This window comes from Eutrema salsugineum, unplaced genomic scaffold (genome assembly GCF_000478725.1).
Source record: "Eutrema salsugineum unplaced genomic scaffold, Eutsalg1_0 scaffold_14, whole genome shotgun sequence".
Taxonomy (NCBI): Eukaryota; Viridiplantae; Streptophyta; class Magnoliopsida; order Brassicales; family Brassicaceae; genus Eutrema; species Eutrema salsugineum.
In genome coordinates, this window is record NW_006256877.1 from 3,649,864 (window position 1) to 3,667,900 (window position 18,037).

The following is an 18,037-nucleotide window of genomic DNA, read 5'->3' on the forward strand; positions in this document are numbered from 1 at the left end:
GAAGGGTCCATTAGCAGGAGCTGATTAGAGGTATTTGTAACTTTCTCGGTAATAAACCGGAGTGCATTTCCTGGATCTGTAGGCTGTGACGAAGTGAATAGGTTTTGAAAATATTTGGAGGCCACCCGTTCAATACCTCTCATATTTTCCACTAAGTTCCCATTATTATCCTTTAAGGAAATGATACGGTTCCGGCTTCTCCTTTGTTTGGTAAGAGCATGAAAATTTTTTTTTTTTCGTGTTCTTATCGCCATCCTTGTGCCATCGCTTCCGACTCTTTTGTTGCCAGTAGAAGAAAAACGCTGAGCAGAGTTTCCTCTTGATCTCTTCTATTTCTTCTGTCGTGGTGTTCTCATCATCTTGTGCGAAATCTAGTTGATTCTTTAAGTCTTCGATTATCTTCTCCGAATTAGTGGAGAGAGATTTCTTCCAAATGGAGATACTCTTACGACAGTTTGCAATTTTTTATGGAAATCTCGACGAGAGATTCCATCTGAAATCTATATAAAAAACATAAACAATTAAGCCGAGTTAAATAACAATTACTTACATTTAGTTATACTTAATAAGAAAATCAAATAGAAACCCAAACTTTCCATAAATTATAAATATGAAATGTACAATATTTGTACTTTTTGTTGGGACATAGCCAACAAATTACGATAAATTTGAGTATTCAAAAAATAATTTTGTGAATAAAAAAGGAGGGGGAGGGGCTGTGTGAAGAGCATTCTAACTTTTGGGAATGTATGTCTATTAAACTATGAGTTGAAGGATATACTTTTCCTATGTAAAATAGTATGAAATCTACTATATTTTTACTTTTTACTCTTTGGAACAAAGACAGTAAAATACGATAATTTCAACATCTCTCTCTAAATAATTGTTCATTTAATTTCATTTTTTTGGAAGATTTGTGGATCTCGCTTTGTGGAAATGCAAATCCTTCTTCATGAATTTGACCTTCTGACATGATTGAGTGCTAAGAATTCAGGAATTGAGAGAAACTAGCTCGCTAAAACAATTGGAAGTAGCTATCGACAGTTTTCTTATGCTGAGATCTGAGGTGAGTAGTTATTAATCTGAAAGATAGGATTGAACAGTTTTAAAATGTTTTCTATGGTTAAATGCAAATTCATTTTGAGTTTCTGACATTAGTTTGTGATTGTACAATCCAGGAAATGAGAAAAACTGGTTGGACTAAACTATGTGGATAAATTCTTTCAAAGTTGATGCTTAGAGACTTGGACAGAAAATCTTTGGTCTGAGATATATGGTAATAACAATATACTTTATGCTGAGTTTGATTGTTGATGGCTACTCTTGCAATAAGTATCTTCACTTGTGAATTGTGATTGAAACAATATGCCAACTATGTTGTAGATAAAAGTGATGAAATCTTTAAGAATTTTTGGCTCTCTGCTTTGTAGCCTAAAATAAGTTTTTAAAAAAACAAAATCCAGTGTTGTTTTCTATAAACGAAAACAACTAAAATAGAAACAGAAACTACAAAATACAAAAAACATAAACTATAATCTATAATATGTTTTTTTTTATTTAAGAAAATTGTTTATCAGGTTAGTAGAAAATGATTTTAATTTTGTGTTACATATTTTTACGGGTAATTTCATTTTGTTTTCTATATTTTATTTTTATTTTATTTTTACGGGTTATAAAAAAATAATTATAAATCTGCATATATATGCGGATATAAATGCTTACTATTAATCTACCATTTTCTTATTCACATGTATTTGAGCTGAATACAAGTCCATCTTTTTTGGTAATGCTTTTGCCTTTAATCACTTTTTACTTGAAAACTTAGTGATAGCATTCGTTTTACTGACAGTGAGAATTGGACATAAGAGATTTCAAGAACATAGAAGAAGAAGGAAATGCCAAAATTGAAAATCCTGATCCTAGTTGATCGTCTTAGAACCCTACCTTCTGCTCCAAATTTGTCTACTTTCTGAGCCAGGCAGGTCGACAAGAATTAGTTTTCACTTTATTAACATGCTGAAATCTTTACATAAGCTCCAGAGCTCCACCATTAAGCATCACAATTTTATGACTAACTGTGAAAAAGAGCTTTACCTCTTATCTTTAACTGAACCCTGCTGGATTATGAACAAGCAAGCGCAGTGGCTTCTACTGCTAGACATTTTATCTCTGGCGTTCATTGTTAAACTGAAAACAATCTTCAAGATGACTCTCAATCAGTTATAGCTTTTTGGTCAGCTTGTTGTAGCATATTCATAATCTCATAATCTAAAATGGCAAGAGTTGTACAGGTTGCTACTAAAATATTGATGTTCTCGAAAAGAAAGGACGTTACATTCCAATCTTTAGATTACATACGAGGAGAAGGAGGAGGGTGTGCCAGTTTGTGTCAACATTACTACTACAAACAACTACAAATATTACAAGGCCAAACTCTGCTTCATCACTTCCATTTTGGTGAGAAGCCTTCCCATCTCTTCCTCCATTCTCATCCTCATTTCATAGAACTCTCTCTCCCCTCTCTCCATTGCCTCCAGCTCCTCGTGCATCCTCCTCCTTCTCTCCTTTGTCTCGTCCACACTCAGCTTCCCAATTCTCCTCTTGTACTCCTCTTCTATCTTCTCATTCTTCGCTACTGCTATACGTTTCAGCCCATCTGCCTCTCTTCTTGCATCATCTGCCCGCCCTTGGAACATCTCTGCCTCTGCTTGTTTCATTCTCACGATGCTTTCTAGTTCTTCGAAACGAGGTTCTTTTGGAGATGATCCTCTTATCATTCCCGTCTCAAATCCACATATTTCTCTTTGTCTCTCTCTGTGGAACACACCAACTACACTTGCTGACCTTTTGAGCTGATGGTCTGGTTTATCTGAGCACACCGACCTCAGCCACGCTGTGTCTTGACTAGGGCTTCCCCTATCATGTCTGGGTTTTGGCTGTTCGTATCTGAACGGTGCACAAGTTTCACCAGGAGTTGAGGAGGAATCACAGTCTACCATCACCAAGCAAAGTATTGAACTAGTAATGATCAGCAATGACCATTTTTTACAATAGCTATATAAAAAGAAAAAAAAAAAAACAGGTATGGTTCACAATTCAAACAATTATGCGCACCTGAAATGAAACCCAATATCCGATTGCAAGCTTCAGGATGGCCTATCGATTTACTCTTCAACCTTGCCAGGATCGCATCAGCAGTTTGTCTCAGCTGTTTCCCTTTAAAGTCTTTGCTAGATGAAAATATCTTACTGACATATTCCAGTTCCTTACAGAAACGCTCGAATTTCCATTCTCTGGCAAAATTCAGAAACACTTCTTTGACAAAGCCAAACATCTCCGAGGGATGGTCACAAGCGACACAGTGAAATTGCATTTCAGTCATTCTTGGAGCACCAGAAGCATTGATCCCATTCCGGACGTAAGATTCTCGTATCGCACAATCCGTGTGGCACCAGTGAAGACACACATCACACCCAACCCAGCTACATGTGTTTGATGCCATATCAAAATTTGAGCACACAAGACACATGCAGGCACTACAAAATCCATCATTCCTTGAACAAACCCTGCAATCGCATTCATCCACAGGCACAAGAACCCTACAAGAAAGATTTTTGCATCTCATGTTCATGTATATCTCAGCTAGATGGGTAGAAGAGATGTTGCTGTTGTCCAGCTGAAGGAAATCAGAACATCCAGTTTTTAGTGCGACCAAGATCTCCAACTGAGCACGATGAGATTTTGTAAGCAATTCCAGTGTTATATCAGTCCTGTGCTGCAGAGAATCTTGAAAAGCACTAAGTTTTACATTTTTATCCATGTTCAGCATTATCTGACGTATGTTTTCCTTCAGGCTAGTGATGTATCCAGAGGGCATCTCATGAAATCTCTTGGTCATCACATCCATAGAATCAGAGAGAATGTATTTTATGACCGTCTCAACAGAATCATCCCCACTAGCTTCCTGACCACTTATCCAAGAGATGCTACCACCGAAAAAATCCTTCGCTTTCTTCTTCTCAACATGAAACTTTGAATCATTTTCAAGAGAGCTCGTTCTTGGACATGCTGATTTAACATCAATACTTTTCTGGAAACTCAATTGTTTTTCAAGCCTAATTGCTGCTTTAGAGCCCCCATCGGTCAATTTAAGCTGCTCTTCATCACCCTGACCCATACTTAAAACACCTTTCATTGCTTGAGGGTGAACTGAACCATTTCCATTTTCCATCAGCCTTTGATAGACTGTATTCTCGTTGTACCTTGAATTGTTATGAGACAGAGCCTGCCAATCTATACCCTGAAATATAGGCCGACTATGAACTGACTGCTCATTATCTCCAATATTTTGATTCAATGAACAGCTTGGATTATGATTAATCGAACGGGAACCTGAAAAGGACATAGACATGGTGAAGCTGTCAGAATTGGTACAAAACGTGCCAGTCAAAGAGCGAACACTTCCAGAACGAGCTGGTGAACCCAGAGGCTGACTAGTATCCTGGCCACCAATTGGCAACAATACATCTGGTAGGCTAAGTGATAGATCCAGTGGCTCCAACAACAACTTCTCATCCTTTGGCTTATTGACACCCGGCTGCTCAGTTTTATTTGTTTTACTAACCAGAGAACTAGAAAACAGTTCAAACCCTCTAATACTTGATTCTCCGAAGTTATCATCTTCATCTTTATCCCTGTCAGTAAGATCCTCAGATTTTCCTTCAGACAAGACAACATTTTCATGTAACTTAGCAGATGGGACATCCAAATGTTTGCCCTTATCCTCGCATTTGTGGATGGAACTATCTGATATAATGCTAATGTATTTAGCAGGCAATTTATTTCCTAGAGCATTTTCCTCAAAAAATACAGGGGCTTCAACTTCTGCTTTGTTGGCATCACCATCAGTACCCTTAACTCGCTTAAGCTCTTCTGACTGAAACCGTTCAGGAACAGCTGGAAAAAGACTTTCTCCCAACTTCACTTCATGGTTCACCTTGTATTCCTCTCCCTTGTCGCCTTTATCATCGACCATATCTGTAATCGCATTGACAACAGAAGTGTTCCTGTCATCTCTAAGCTCGTGTTCATTAGCCACAATTGTATCATTCACGTTGTTTTGAGAAGTAGGCATGCTCTCAATCACATGCTCAGACACTTTTTCTCCCTTTTCAACTCTTTTTCTATCCATCATATTCTCAGCCGTTTTCGTTTCCCTATCACCACCAACATGTCTGACTTCCTTGTTAACTTCAATTTCAGCTTTTTTTAATTTATCATTAAACTCACCGTTTCTTTTAGTGTCTTGGAAACTACTATCAATTTTTTCGTTCTTCTTGTCTTCACAGTCATGTGTTGTATGAGCAGCCTCAGATGCGGCCTCTAGTTGGGGCTCAGGCTCAAGCTCTCCTTCCTCCATCTCGCTGCTACTGCTTCTACTGCTCTTACCCTGCACTTCGTCCTCGCTATTCTTCACAACATTTCCAACACTCTTCGACTGCTCACTCCCGGAATCTTTGGACCAAGTGGGAGAAGCCAAAGATTTGGATCTGGACTTGGAATTTCTCGAATCCATTTTCAATTTCGATTGCTCGTTACCAGAGCCTCTGGACCAAGTAGGGGACTTGACACTCCTTTCCCTCTCTCCATCCCTTAATCTCAAAGAAAGCCCTCCCCTTTCTCTGTCTCGATCATCCCTGCCAAATTCATTCCCTGAACCACCAAACCTCCTCCATGAAGAAACGCTAGCTTCCCTTTTAGGCCTCTCCCTCTCGGAACGGAATCCTTTTGGAAAATCCCTCCTTGAGAAACAAGCACTCTCAGATCGATGGAGCCTTTCCTCCCTGTACCGGACATCAGGCTCTTTCCTTCGATTATTATTAAAGTCACGACTGGATTGCCTACGGGAAAAACCCCTGGAGAAACTAGCATCGTCACCGGATAAAAAAGGCTGGCGGTCACGGTCATATCTGGTAGGGGATATGGGTCCTCTGCGATTGGAGGACTTGTGGAAGAAACCTCGATGGGAGGAAGAGGCGGGACGGTTGGAGTTTAGAGGTTCTCCATCAATATTCTTATCATTGTAGGAATCAAGGTCATCGCTGCTGGATCTTGGTCGTTTCATCTTTTAAAATTGCGATTTAGAATACGCTGCGATATGAAATCGTAAGAATCCAGCGAAGAGAGCAAGCTACTTTTTTTTTTTTGAAAATTGGGAAATAAAGAGGTAATCGGATAAAACGTACAAGAGGAGAAAGGAATAAGAGAGTACCTGGAGATACCCAAAGTAAAATAACGAGTTTGGTAATCAGAAACCACGAAAATTCGAAACTAAACCATCGAATTATCAAAAATCTTATTTAGGTAGTGGGGCCATGGCGGATGTAAAAATTTCAGGCATTGACCAGATTTTCTTTATTTTCTGCTATTTCCTTTTTAACATCTTTTTTGCTATATAGTGCTATTTATTATTTCAATTTTTTTTTTGTAGTGCTGTGATTTACTTAATAGTACTAATAGTACCTGTGTTCAAAAAATCGCCAGTTAGACGATTAATCAGCCGATTAGGCGACTAGGCACGGATCGAGGGCAAGCCGCCGCAATTTTAGGCTAGGTGGTCGGCGTTCAGCTTAGTCGATTATCCACCTTATACCGATACTTTTAAAATTTCGGTGAGACTTATTTAAATCGGAAACTTATTAATACTATTGGAGCCCAATAACTGGCCCAACTGAAGTGGACCGCGCTCTTAATATGGATTGACTAGAATAAGAATCCTTGGGAGATGAGGACTCTTATTTATAGTGCAGCTTCCCCTTCTCAATTATCCAAGTTTGTCGATGTGGGACAACACAAAAGACCTACTTCTAAAAAAAATGAAATCTATTAAAGCACGACGCTGGTAAAGCATCATTGCAATGGTTGCAGGTCCAAGGAACCAGATAGTATACAGAATCTCTCTTATCATGAAGAAATATAGTTCTCCTACTCTTGCCTCTACTATCAGCAATCTCACACCACCTTTCACATTCACCCTAGCCGTTATCTTCAGGTTCCACCTCTATCTCTTTCGATTCTGTTTTGCGAGATTGGTCGGGAGCCTGGACAATGAAAATACGCGATGGTTCCAAATTAACTAATCATACATAATCTCATTCCTTTTGCTTTTGTGGAATGAATAATAACTAATTATAACGAATATAGGTTTTGCGTATATTTGTTATCGGCAGTGTCATTGGATCAATGATATTGTGCTTTGGATTCTACACTGTGATTTGGGGAAAAGCAAGAGAGGATGTAACCAAAAGTGTAGCTGGTTCCGAGCAGTCACCTTTGCTACTTACACACATCATAGAAGATGAAGCCTTTTCACTAAGATAAGATTGATGCAAGTTAAATCCTTGTATTATTAATTTATAAATATGACTCCTTTAGAAGATGGTCTTTGTTTATGTGTATCTGTTTGAGGTTAATTAAGAATGATATATATTTGACTCTATAATAAATATTTGTTTTTCATTTTTCTATCACCTGGGCAATGCGTTCACTTTCCTTGCTTAGGTTTAAAGTATTGGTCAAGTTGGAATATTTATATAAAATAAATAATATATTAGCAAGTTGGAGTATTTATCTAAATAAAACAATGTATTAGCAAACGTGGTGGGATTAACCACTATGATTACCTATGAACTCACTTTGACTTCTGAGAGATTTTGAAAAGTCTAGACATCAGGTCCTATGGCAAGAGGAGCAGAAGAAGAGACAGAGGCATGGAGATTCTTTTGCAGAGATGCTGTGCCATTTGCTGTGATGGTCGCAGTGGAGTGTGTCGCGGTTGGATCTAACACACTTTTCAAGGCTGCGACCTTGAGAGGATTGAGCTTCTATGTCTTTGTCTTCTACTCTTATGCTGTTGCTACACTTGTCCTTCTTCCACTTTCCCTCATCTTTGGAAGGTACTTGATTTCCTTCAACTAGTCTTGCCTTGTATATACTTTTCAAAGGATATGAAGTTATTTTACATTGTGCAGGTCAAAAAGATTACCGTCAGCCAAATCTCCTGTCTTCTTCAAGATTTTCTTACTTACGCTTGTCGGGTAATTATATACTCTTAGAGTTATGGTCTTATAAGCATTTCTGTTTCTTAAACTTGGATGAAACAGGTTGATGTCGTCAATATCTGGCTGTAAAGGAATAGAATTTAGTTCTCCTACTCTTTCCTCTGCTATTGGCACCCTCACGCCAGCTTTTACCTTCATGCTCGCCGTTATCTTCAGGTTACAACTCTTTCTCTTTTTGACTCTGTTTCGGTAAAGTAATCTAGACAGCTGAATTAACTCTGTAAAATCTCTCAAGCTTTTTGCCTTTGTGGACTGACCAAGATAAGTTTTTAACATCCTAACATTTACTTCTTCTGGTCAGTGAGTAAGTAGTTTACACACGAAAACAGTTCGGTACTAATCAAAAACTAAAACACATGGAAAAGATCACAGCCACTTGTACAAGCACAACCTTGTGGTTGAATGGTTTTGAGGTTTGTTTGTTATTATCATCTAATCATTTAACTCTAATCAGTTCTTACTTCCTTGGGTGACTTGTGAAGGATGGAACAAGTAGTGTTAAGGAGCTTTACGAGTCAGGCCAAAATCATTGGCACCATAGTATCTATATCTGGTGCTCTGGTTGTTGTGTTATATAAAGGCCCAAAAGTTCTTGCTGCTGCATCTTTTACATCTTCATCATCTACCATTTCGCTTGACCATCATTTGACTTCGTTTGATTCAAGTTGGATAATCGGAGGGCTTTTGCTTGCTTCACAGTATTTTCTTATATCAGTCTGGTATATTCTTCAGGTATGAGAAAAGACTTTGGATTTGTCGTTGACACATATAACTCTTGCTAAATTTTGCAGCTCTATATGATTTCAGACTCAGGTCATGGAGGTATACCCTGAAGAAATAACAGTAGTATTCTTGTACAACTTATGCGCAACACTAATCTACTTACCAGTATGTCTATTTGCCGAAAAAGACTGGACATATTTTCTGCTTAAACCGGATGTCTCCCTTGCTGCAGTCTTGTACTCGGTGAGAATCAAATCTTATATGTTGCTCTTCAAGCATCAAGAAGTGACTATCTTTTAAGCTCAGAAATCAACATTCTTTTTCAGGGAGGCTTACTTTCATCATTTGGCATAGTTATACACACATGGGGTCTGCATCTGAAGGGTCCAGTCTATATATCCTTGTTCAAGCCATTGTCTATTGTCATTGCAGTTATCATGGGTGCTATGTTCCTCGGCGATACATTTTACCTTGGGAGGTATTATATCTTTTACAGTCTTCTTTAATAGTACATTCAGATGATTTTATCTATACTGTCTCTTCACTGAGATCCAATCATAACACCAAAATTAGTTTCATGTATCTATCCATGCAATCTAACTCATCACAAGTCACTCTTAGCCTCCTCATATAGTTTCTTCATGTATATAAATCATGGTAACTTGGTAAGCCTTTGGAGACAATATTAACCGATATAAATCTCGCATATATGTGTTGTGAGCAGTGTCATCGGATCAGTGATCTTGAGCTTAGGATTCTACACTGTGATTTGGGGCAAAGCAAGAGAGGCTTCATCCAAAACTGTGGCTGGTTCTGAGCAGTCACCTTTGTTGCTTACACACAACATAGAAGATGAAGCTGATCATTGATACGTGACTGATGCAAGTGGACTACTTCTATATTTTTCATTTGTAAATATGGTGCCATTAAGAGATGGCCCCCATTGATGTTTATGTATACTATTTTTCTGTTTCTGTGTCTTGTATTATTTCAAGAGTTAAATAAGAATGTTTTTATTGAGCAATTGGCAAAGTGACTAATATTTCGAAATTACCTTCCCTATGCTTGCTTCTAAGCTCATTTTGTCTTGAGAGAATTTCTCAGAGTCTAGACATCAGATCTATGTCAAGACAAGTTAAGGAAGAGACAAGCAAAGGACGAGACAAGCGTGGATGCTTTGCAGATTCGCTGCAATGGCTACTAGTCCTTCTTCCACTTTCCCTCATCTTTAGAAGGTACTTAGAAGCTTATCTACTCTTTTCCCACTATGAATTCACAAAGTCTTATGAATATGTAAGAAATATTGTCATTGTATTTGTGGCCTTGCTTATGAATGCTCAAATGGAAGTTGGGAAATTCTTCAGCTAGAGGATTAAGTGCTATGTCTTCTTTGAAGAGAAGAGGAAAAAGCTCCTTGTAGTGGGACCCTTCATCATAAATATTTTAGTTGTATGGTGTTAAGTATTAGTCAAGTTGGTAATATTTATCTAAATAAAATAATTTATCATTTAGAAAACGTGGTGGGGATTAATAACTATGATTTGCTTATGAAGTGACATTGACTTCTGAGATTTTGTGAAAGTCTAAACATCAGATCTATGACAAGAGGAGCAGGTGAAAAGACAGTGGCATGGAGATACTTTTACAGAGATGTTGTGCCGTTCATAGCAATGGTCGCGGTGGAGTGTGTCACTGTTGGATCTAACACACTGTTCAAGGCTGCGACCTTAAGAGGACTGAGCTTTTATGTCTTTGTCTTCTACACTTATGTTTTTGCTACACTTGTTCTTCTTCCACTTTCCCTCATTTTTGGAAGGTACTTGATCTCCTAAACTACTCTTTATTACCAGTATAAACTTTTCAAGAATGTGATCATATTTTACATGTGCAGGTCAAGAAGATTACCTTCAGCCAAATCTCCTGTCTTCTTCAAGATTTTCTTGCTTGCGCTTCTCGGGTAAATTATATACCTCTACAGTTATGGCCTTATGAGCATTTCCGTTTTTTTTTTTCTTAACTTGGAGGGAACAGGTTCATGTCACTGATAGCTGGCTCCAAAGGAATAGAATATAGTTCTCCTACTCTTGCCTCTGCTATCAGCAACCTCACGCCAGCTTTCACATTCACGCTCGCCATTGTCTTCAGGTTCTCATTCGATTCTGTTTTCGGAAAGTAATCTAGCAAGATTCCACACTATGCTGGGGTGATTCCCACACTTGTAAACCGTATCTAATCTCAAGTCTTTTGCTCTTTTGGAATGAACAAGATTTGATTTTGTGGTCCACACTCTTTATTTTTTTCTGGTCAGTGAGTATATATCGGTAACTGTTCGGTTCCAATCAAAACCAAAGCACACGGAAAAGGTCACAGCCACTAGTACAAGCACAACCTTGTGGTTGAATAAACGAATGTTGCACCTTCATTTCCTCTTAGAGAAATTGAATGGATTTGAGGTTTTTATGTTACTATCATTTATTCATTTAACTATAACTGATTCTGCCTCATTTGGTGACTTGTAAAGGATGGAGAAAGTAGTGTTAAGGAGCTCTGCGACTCAGGCTAAAATCATTGGCACCATAGTATCTATATCAGGTGCTCTGGTTATTGTTCTTTATAAAGGCCCAAAAGTTCTACCTGCTGCCTCTTCATCATCTACCATATCGCTTTACCAGCATTTGACTTTCTCTGAGTCAAGTTGGATAATTGGAGGCATATTAGTTGCTGCACAGTATTTGCTTGTTTCAATCTGGTTGGTTCTTCAGGTACATAACAGTTCATGAAAAAAAAAAAGACTTTTGGATTTGTAGGTGACACATAAAACTCTTGCTAAATTCGGTAGCTCATAAACAATTTCAGACTCGGATCATGGAAGTATACCCTGAAGAAATAAATGTGATATTCTTATATAACTTATTTGCAATGCTAATCTCAGCACCTGTATGTCTATTTGCGGAAAAAGACTTGACTTCTTTTCTGCTTAAACCGGATATCTCCCTCGCTGCAGTCATGTACTCGGTGAGACTCAAAACCTTATGTGTTGCCTCAAGCACTGACTATAAGTTAAGCTCAATATTGAACGTTCTGTTTCAGGGTGGGTTAGTTTCAGCATTGGGCTCAGTTATACACACATGGGGTCTCCATCTCAAGGGTCCAGTGTATATATCCTTGTTCAAGCCCTTGTCTATTGTTATTGCGGTCATCATGGGTGCTATGTTCCTGGGCGATCCACTTCACTTGGGGAGGTAACATATCTTCACAAGCCACACTTGCTTCCATATTTCCTTCAAATGCCTCTGTGTAATTGCTAATATATCTGTCTTAAGTGTAATATGCCTCTGGATGTGTGTTTTGGGCAGTGTCATCGGATCATTGATATTGAGTTTTGGATTCTACACTGTGATTTGGGGCAAAGCAAGAGAGGATTCAAACAAAACTGTGGCTGGTTCTGATCAGTCACCTTTGTTGCTTACACACATGGGAGAAGGTGAAGCCTCATCATTAATACGTGACTGATGCAAGTGGAATACTTCTATTTATATGGAGCAATTAGGAGATTATGACGCTCTCTATTAATGTTAAATGTATAGATATGTTTTACATACAATCCTGTTCTATTTCATTCTGTAGTAATTCAAGGTTAAATAAGAATGATTTTTTTTCCCTCGGATTCACACAATGATTTTGAAACTAAGTTTGAATCATTATGATTTTGAAAGTCTTACTCACTGGAGAAGATTGTTGTAATGAATTGATTGATTAAAAAAGTTCATAGTGGTGGGTCCCTAGAATATTGGGATATGATATTTGTGGTGTAAGTATTAAGTCACGTTGGGGAATTTTCCCTTTTGTCGTCACTAAGACCATGGCTTGCTTCTAAACTCACTGTTACCTTCAAAGAAATAATGAGAATCAAATCTAGATACCATGAGAGAAACAATGGCGTGGAGGTACTTTAACAGAGATGTTGTGCCATTTGCTGCAATGATCGCTGTGGAGTGTGTCACGGTTGGTTCGACCACACTGTTCAAGGCTGCGACATTGAGAGGATTGAGTTTCTATGTCTTTGTCCTCTACGTTTACGTTGTTGCTACACTTGTCCTTCTTCCACTTTCCCTCATCTTCGGAAGGTAATTTGATCTCCTTCAACTACTCTATGTTTATAGACGTTTCAAGAATGTGAGCACATTTGTACATGTGCAGGTCAAGAAGATTACCTTCACCAAAATCTCATGTCTTTTTCAAGATTTTCTTGCTTGCGCTTCTCGGGTAATTATCATATACTCCTAGAGTTACTTCAAGATTTTTCTTTTTCGGTTTTTTAACTTGGAGGAAACAGGTTCATGTCGATGCTAGCTGGTTGCAAAGGAGTAGAATATAGTTCTCCTACTCTAGCCACTGCTATTGGTACCCTCACGCCAGCTTTCACTTTCACGCTCGCCGTTATCTTCAGGTTCCACCTCCTTCTCTTTCGATTCTGTTTAGGGAAAGTAACCGAGACTGCTTAATTAAACAATGGGGTGGCGATTCGACATTTCTTTAACAGTACAAAATCTCAAGCCTTTTGATTCTGTGGAATGACCAAGATATGTTTTGAGATCACAGTCTCTACTTCTTTTGGTCTGTGAGTAAGTAGTTTGGTACCAATCAAAACCATAACAAACGGAAAAGGTCACAGCCACATAGTACAAGCACAATCTTGCCATTTCTTTCTAATAGATATTGAATGGACTTGAGGTGTGTTTGTTACTATCATCCAATCATTTAACTCTGAACTGATTCTGTTTCATTTGGTGACTTGTTAAGGATTGAACAAGTAGTGTTAAGGAGCTCTGCGACTCAAGCTAAACTCATTGGTACAATAGTATCTATATCTGGTGCTCTGGTTATTGTTCTTTATAAAGGCCCAAAAGTTCTAGCTGCTGCATCTATCACACCTTCATCATCTACCATCTCGCTTTACCAGCATTTGACTTTATCTGATTCAAGTTGGATACTCGGAGGGCTTTTGGTTGCTTCACAGTATCTTCTTATTTCAGTTTGGTATATTCTTCAGGTATGAAAAAAAAGACTATGGATTTGTTGGTGATACATAAAAGCCTTGCTGAATGTGGCAGCTCTATACTGATTTCAGACTCAGGTGATGGCGGTATACCCTGAAGAAATAACAGTAGTCTTCTTGTACAGCTTATGCGCAACACTAATCTCAGCACCAGTATGTCTACTTGCAGAAAAAGACTTGACTTCATTTCTGCTTAAACCAAGTGTCTCCCTCGCTTCAGTGATGTACACAGTGAGAATCAAAGCTTATATGTTGAAGTAATGACTATACTTAAAGCTCAAAAAAAATTATACTCTGTTTCAGGGAGGCTTAGTGTCAACATTGGGCTCAGTTATACACACATGGGGTCTGCATCTGAAGGGTCCAGTCTATATATCTTTGTTCAAGCCCTTGTCTATTGTCATTGCCGTTGCAATGGAGGCTATATTCCTCGGCGATGCACTTCACCTTGGAAGGTAACATATCTTTCACCTTCTTCCTTTATAGCCCACCCACAGATTTGATCTTATATAAACATACCATACAGCTCTAAGTAACTGAAAGAGTTACGAGATCCATGGAATCACACTTAGCTTCCATATATAGTTACTTTAATATGTTTTTGAATGTACAGTAATATAGATTTCCCCATATATGTGTTGTGGGCAGTGTCATCGGATCAGTGATTTTGAGCTTAGGATTCTACACTGTGATTTGGGGCAAAGCAAGAGAGGATTCAACCAGAAATGTGGCTGGTTCTGAGCAGTCACCTTTGTTGCTTACCCACACCATTGAAGATGAAGCCTCATCATAAAGATATGACTGATGCAAAGTGGAACCCTCTAATATAATGGGTTAATAAATATGGAGCCATTAAGATATGGTCCTCATTAATGTTTACGTGCTACCTATATATTGTTCTATCTCTTATCTTGTTATATTAGAAGGGCTAAATAAGAACGAAATTGTCTTAACTACTGATATTGCCATATTACCTTCATTTTTCTTGCTTCTGAGCTCATTTTGTCTAGCGAGAATTTCTTAAAGTATGGACATCAGAAGCTATGACAAGAGAAGAGACAGTGTGCCATGGTAGGATCTAACACACTGGTCAAGAGTGCTACCTTAAAAGCATTGAACAAGTCCTTTGTTAGTTTCTGCAGGCTCCGTTGAACAAGTTTATCTTCTGCTGCTGGAGGAATCCAAGGTCAGTGATGATTGGTGTTACTGAAGCGGTAGGGCTAACTTTTGGATTGATGAAGATTGCAGATTTTTTGGGTTAAATCACTGATGAAGAGGAAATCCAATAATCCATCAATATTCCCTTCTGAATATGGATCCTTGTGATTGCTGGTGGGTTGTTATCATTGATGCTGATGAAATTTGGTATAAGTCTTGATCATTGGAAGGGAATGCTCAAATGGAAGTTGGAAATTTCTTTGGTTGAGTGGTTAAGTTTGAAGGTATTAAAGCTATAGGGGGCAAAGTTCTTTGTCGTGGGTCCCTAGCATATTTGGATATGATCCTTGTGGTGTGAAGTATTTGAATGATTACTTTCCAATATTGTTGTCACTGAAAATGTATTGGTTCGTACTTAAATAATGTAGCAGAAACGTAATTGGAGTTAATCACAAAGACCATGAATCCGTGATGAACTCATTTTAACTTCAGAGACTTTCTGAAGAATCTGAATCTATCATGAGAGAAACAGTGGCTTGGAGGTACTTTAGCCAAGATGTTGTACCGTTTTCTGCAATGATTGCAGTAGAGTGTACCACGGTTGGATCATCTACACTGTTCAAAGCTGCTACCTTGAGAGGATTAAGTTTTTATGTCTTTGTCTTTTACTCTTATGCTGTTGCTACACTTGTCCTATTTACACTTTCCCTCATCTCTGGAAGGTACTTCATCGTCTCAACTACTCTTTGTTCAGTATATGCTTTTCTAGAATATCAAATTTACTTTTACATGTGCAGGTCAAGAAGTTTACCTTCAGCCAAGTCTCCTCTCTTCTTCAAGATTTTCTTGCTTACGCTTCTCGGGTAATTATATATTCTTGCTTGGAGATTTTTGATTATTCTTCGGTTTTTTCTTTTCTTGTTTGGTAACTTGGTAAAAACAGGCTCACGTCGAAGATAGCTGGTTGTAAAGGTATAGAATATAGTTCACCAACACTGTCTTCAGCTATCAGCAACCTCACACCAGCTTTCACCTTCGTTCTTGCCGTCTTCTTCAGGTTCTTCTCTTTTCTTTCTGTCACTATAAGGTTTTGTTTGTTACTAGATCAATCTTATTCATCTAAGTTTTTTTGCTTCATTTGGTGACTTGTAAAGGATGGAACAAGTAATGTTAAGAAGCTCTGCAACTCAGGCTAAAATCATTGGCACCATAGTATCCATATCCGGTGCTCTGGTTGTTGTTCTTTATAAAGGCCCAAAACTTCTTGTTTCTGCTGCATCTTTTACTTCATTTGAGTCAAGTTGGATCATTGGAGGCCTTTTTCTCGCTTCACAATATTTGCTTCTTTCAGTCTGGTATATTCTTCAGGTAGTGTGCATAAAACTTAAACAGATTCGAGAAAGAGATTTTGGTTTTGTTGGTAACGCATAAACATGATTTCAGACTCAGATCATGGAGATTCACCCTGAAGAAATAAGCGTAGTCCTCTTCTACAACTTCTGTGCAACGCTAATCTCAGCGTTAGTATGTCTATTTGCAGAAAAGGACTTGAATTCATGGAAGCTTAAACCAGGAGTTTCCCTTGCTGCAGTCATATACTCGGTGAGAAACCAAACCCTTATAAGTCTGTTCAAGTACTGACTCTTATCTTAGCTTAAGCTCAGAAGACAACACTCTGTTTCAGGGATTTTTTGATACATCATTAGGATCAGTTATCCACACATGGGGTCTGCATTTGAAGGGTCCGGTCTACGTATCCTTGTTCAAGCCGTTGTCTATTGCAATTGCAGTCGCCATGGCTGCTATATTCCTCGGCGATGAACTTCACCTTGGGAGGTACCATATCTTTCATCTTCTTAGTTTCAACTATAGTGTCTCTTTCTTGAAACTTTAAGGGATAAAAGCTTAGTTTTAGGTCATTGCAATATTTAATTTCATCTTTAATGCTTCACTCAAGAACTAATGAATTTCTTTGAAATATGTAGCAGTAATAAGCTATGTAGATTTTAGATTGTTGAGTAATAATATTTAGAGATTAGTATATATAAACTTGCATCTATGTGTTGTGGGCAGTGTGATTGGATCAGTTATATTGAGCTTTGGCTTTTATACTGTGATTTGGGGCAAAGCAAGAGAAGATGCAACTAAAATAGTAAGTGATTCTGAGCAGTCACTTTTGTTGCCTTCACAGAACAGAGAAGATGAAACCTTACCATGAAAAAGTGTTGGATACAAGTGAAATCATTATTTTGTATATATAGTCTTCATATTAGTCAACATCCTGTAAATATATATATCTACAATACAAGATTTTCTGTTTCTTCTTGTATTATTTAGAAGGTAAACCAGAATTTGGTTCTATCTCAGTTTGTTGGATTCATTCATTGATTGTGTACCCATCAGTGGTCCCATTGATTGTGTACCCATTTAACAATGGTCCATATTTATCTTGTGATATGTATGTCTATTTACGTCACATGTTATAAGTTTTGTAATTTATTGTTTATCTACAAAACGTATACATATACTCAATACAAAAACACAAACAAAAAAAAATATTATTTTCATGAAGTTTTTTTGTTTAATTTTATGAACTCAACTCTGAAACAACCCATAAACCTTTCAGTTTCAAACTAATAAACAGAAGAAAAACATACAAAAAGAAGTTGTTCGCTTCAAATTCTGTGATGCCAAACATTTTCTCCGGTAAAACTCAAGTTATACTACACAATGAGAATCAAACTTTTTTCCGCTGATTAATCCTCTATCTTGGAAGTTGGAATTGATATGATAAAAAAGAAATGTTACCTTTACAACACCAATATTGATTATTGAGAAACCAATTACATTTGACAAATCATAATTTTTTACTCTAGATTTGAAATATTTTACTTTATTTTTAGTTTCTTCTTATAAGTTTTCGAAAAACAACATTAAACACAATGCCCATGAAACCTAGTCATGTGTTATTGGTAGA

General features: G+C 37.8%; 5 protein-coding genes across 9 annotated transcripts; 4 read left to right on the forward strand and 1 right to left on the reverse strand.

Moving 5' to 3' along the window:
* Positions 1-2,248: 2,248 nt before the first annotated feature.
* LOC18022390 (protein OBERON 4) lies at positions 2,249-6,747 on the reverse strand. 2 transcript variants are annotated; one of them, XM_024158788.1, is made up of 3 exons: positions 6,523-6,747; positions 3,115-6,150; positions 2,421-2,992 (listed from the first exon to the last, which is right to left on the reverse strand). In XM_024158788.1, exons 2-3 carry the CDS (start codon positions 6,122-6,124, stop codon positions 2,421-2,423), a joined length of 3,582 nt encoding a protein of 1,193 aa, XP_024014556.1. In that variant the 5' UTR covers positions 6,125-6,150; positions 6,523-6,747. The 2 variants fall into 2 exon arrangements, with proteins under 2 accessions (XP_006405525.1, XP_024014556.1); XM_006405462.2 differs by lacking the exon at positions 6,523-6,747 and having other exon boundaries at positions 2,249-2,992; positions 3,115-6,124.
* A 159-nt stretch (positions 6,748-6,906) lies between these two features.
* Positions 6,907-9,860, forward strand: LOC18022391 (WAT1-related protein At5g40230). 2 transcript variants are annotated; one of them, XM_024158789.1, is made up of 8 exons: positions 6,907-7,051; positions 7,204-7,955; positions 8,031-8,096; positions 8,163-8,276; positions 8,603-8,852; positions 8,928-9,086; positions 9,170-9,321; positions 9,568-9,860. In XM_024158789.1, exons 2-8 carry the CDS (start codon positions 7,738-7,740, stop codon positions 9,710-9,712), a joined length of 1,104 nt encoding a protein of 367 aa, XP_024014557.1. In that variant the 5' UTR covers positions 6,907-7,051; positions 7,204-7,737; the 3' UTR covers positions 9,713-9,860. The 2 variants fall into 2 exon arrangements, with proteins under 2 accessions (XP_024014557.1, XP_006405526.1); XM_006405463.2 differs by having other exon boundaries at positions 7,230-7,955.
* A 113-nt stretch (positions 9,861-9,973) lies between these two features.
* On the forward strand, positions 9,974-12,502 carry LOC18022393 (WAT1-related protein At5g40230). The gene is made up of 8 exons (XM_024158880.1): positions 9,974-10,078; positions 10,426-10,659; positions 10,735-10,800; positions 10,875-10,988; positions 11,365-11,605; positions 11,700-11,858; positions 11,934-12,085; positions 12,200-12,502. Exons 2-8 carry the CDS (start codon positions 10,442-10,444, stop codon positions 12,354-12,356), a joined length of 1,107 nt encoding a protein of 368 aa, XP_024014648.1. The 5' UTR covers positions 9,974-10,078; positions 10,426-10,441; the 3' UTR covers positions 12,357-12,502.
* Positions 12,503-12,702: 200 nt separating this feature from the next.
* LOC18022394 (WAT1-related protein At5g40230) lies at positions 12,703-15,522 on the forward strand. Of its 3 annotated transcripts, XR_002900517.1 has the most exons (8): positions 12,703-12,970; positions 13,044-13,109; positions 13,180-13,293; positions 13,647-13,896; positions 13,975-14,133; positions 14,206-14,357; positions 14,551-14,973; positions 15,045-15,522. XR_002900517.1 is itself a non-coding variant. In XM_006405466.2 (7 exons), exons 1-7 carry the CDS (start codon positions 12,768-12,770, stop codon positions 14,693-14,695), a joined length of 1,089 nt encoding a protein of 362 aa, XP_006405529.2. In that variant the 5' UTR covers positions 12,703-12,767; the 3' UTR covers positions 14,696-15,522. The 3 variants fall into 3 exon arrangements, 2 of the variants coding, with proteins under 2 accessions (XP_006405529.2, XP_024014553.1); XM_006405466.2 differs by having other exon boundaries at positions 14,551-15,522; XM_024158785.1 differs by having other exon boundaries at positions 13,975-14,055; positions 14,551-15,522.
* On the forward strand, positions 15,185-17,536 carry LOC18022395 (WAT1-related protein At4g15540). Its single transcript, XM_024158786.1, has 7 exons — positions 15,185-15,782; positions 15,858-15,923; positions 16,004-16,117; positions 16,215-16,428; positions 16,504-16,662; positions 16,745-16,896; positions 17,134-17,536. The coding sequence occupies exons 1-7, from the start codon at positions 15,580-15,582 to the stop codon at positions 17,276-17,278; spliced, it is 1,053 nt and encodes a 350-aa protein (XP_024014554.1). The 5' UTR covers positions 15,185-15,579; the 3' UTR covers positions 17,279-17,536.
* The last annotated feature ends 501 nt before the right edge of the window (positions 17,537-18,037 follow it).

Excerpts from the sequence above, each read along its gene's own strand:
- LOC18022395 (XM_024158786.1), top strand. The coding sequence starts at position 15,580 with ATGAGAGAAACAGTGGCTTGGAGGTACTTTAGCCAAGATGTTGTACCG. Across the intron at positions 15,924-16,003 it reads TTCTTGCTTACGCTTCTCGG|GCTCACGTCGAAGATAGCTG; the intron begins GTAATTATATAT and ends TGGTAAAAACAG. Across the intron at positions 16,663-16,744 it reads TTGCTGCAGTCATATACTCG|GGATTTTTTGATACATCATT; the intron begins GTGAGAAACCAA and ends ACTCTGTTTCAG.
- LOC18022390 (XM_006405462.2), bottom strand. The coding sequence starts at position 6,124 with ATGAAACGACCAAGATCCAGCAGCGATGACCTTGATTCCTACAATGAT. Across the intron at positions 2,993-3,114 it reads GATATTGGGTTTCATTTCAG|ACTGTGATTCCTCCTCAACT; the intron begins GTGCGCATAATT and ends TGGTGATGGTAG.
- LOC18022391 (XM_024158789.1), top strand. The coding sequence starts at position 7,738 with ATGGCAAGAGGAGCAGAAGAAGAGACAGAGGCATGGAGATTCTTTTGC. Across the intron at positions 7,956-8,030 it reads CTTTCCCTCATCTTTGGAAG|GTCAAAAAGATTACCGTCAG; the intron begins GTACTTGATTTC and ends TACATTGTGCAG. Across the intron at positions 9,087-9,169 it reads TTGCTGCAGTCTTGTACTCG|GGAGGCTTACTTTCATCATT; the intron begins GTGAGAATCAAA and ends ATTCTTTTTCAG.
- LOC18022394 (XM_006405466.2), top strand. The coding sequence starts at position 12,768 with ATGAGAGAAACAATGGCGTGGAGGTACTTTAACAGAGATGTTGTGCCA. Across the intron at positions 13,897-13,974 it reads CAGTTTGGTATATTCTTCAG|ACTCAGGTGATGGCGGTATA; the intron begins GTATGAAAAAAA and ends TACTGATTTCAG. Across the intron at positions 14,358-14,550 it reads GATGCACTTCACCTTGGAAG|TGTCATCGGATCAGTGATTT; the intron begins GTAACATATCTT and ends TGTTGTGGGCAG.
- LOC18022393 (XM_024158880.1), top strand. The coding sequence starts at position 10,442 with ATGACAAGAGGAGCAGGTGAAAAGACAGTGGCATGGAGATACTTTTAC. Across the intron at positions 11,859-11,933 it reads TCGCTGCAGTCATGTACTCG|GGTGGGTTAGTTTCAGCATT; the intron begins GTGAGACTCAAA and ends GTTCTGTTTCAG. Across the intron at positions 12,086-12,199 it reads GATCCACTTCACTTGGGGAG|TGTCATCGGATCATTGATAT; the intron begins GTAACATATCTT and ends TGTTTTGGGCAG.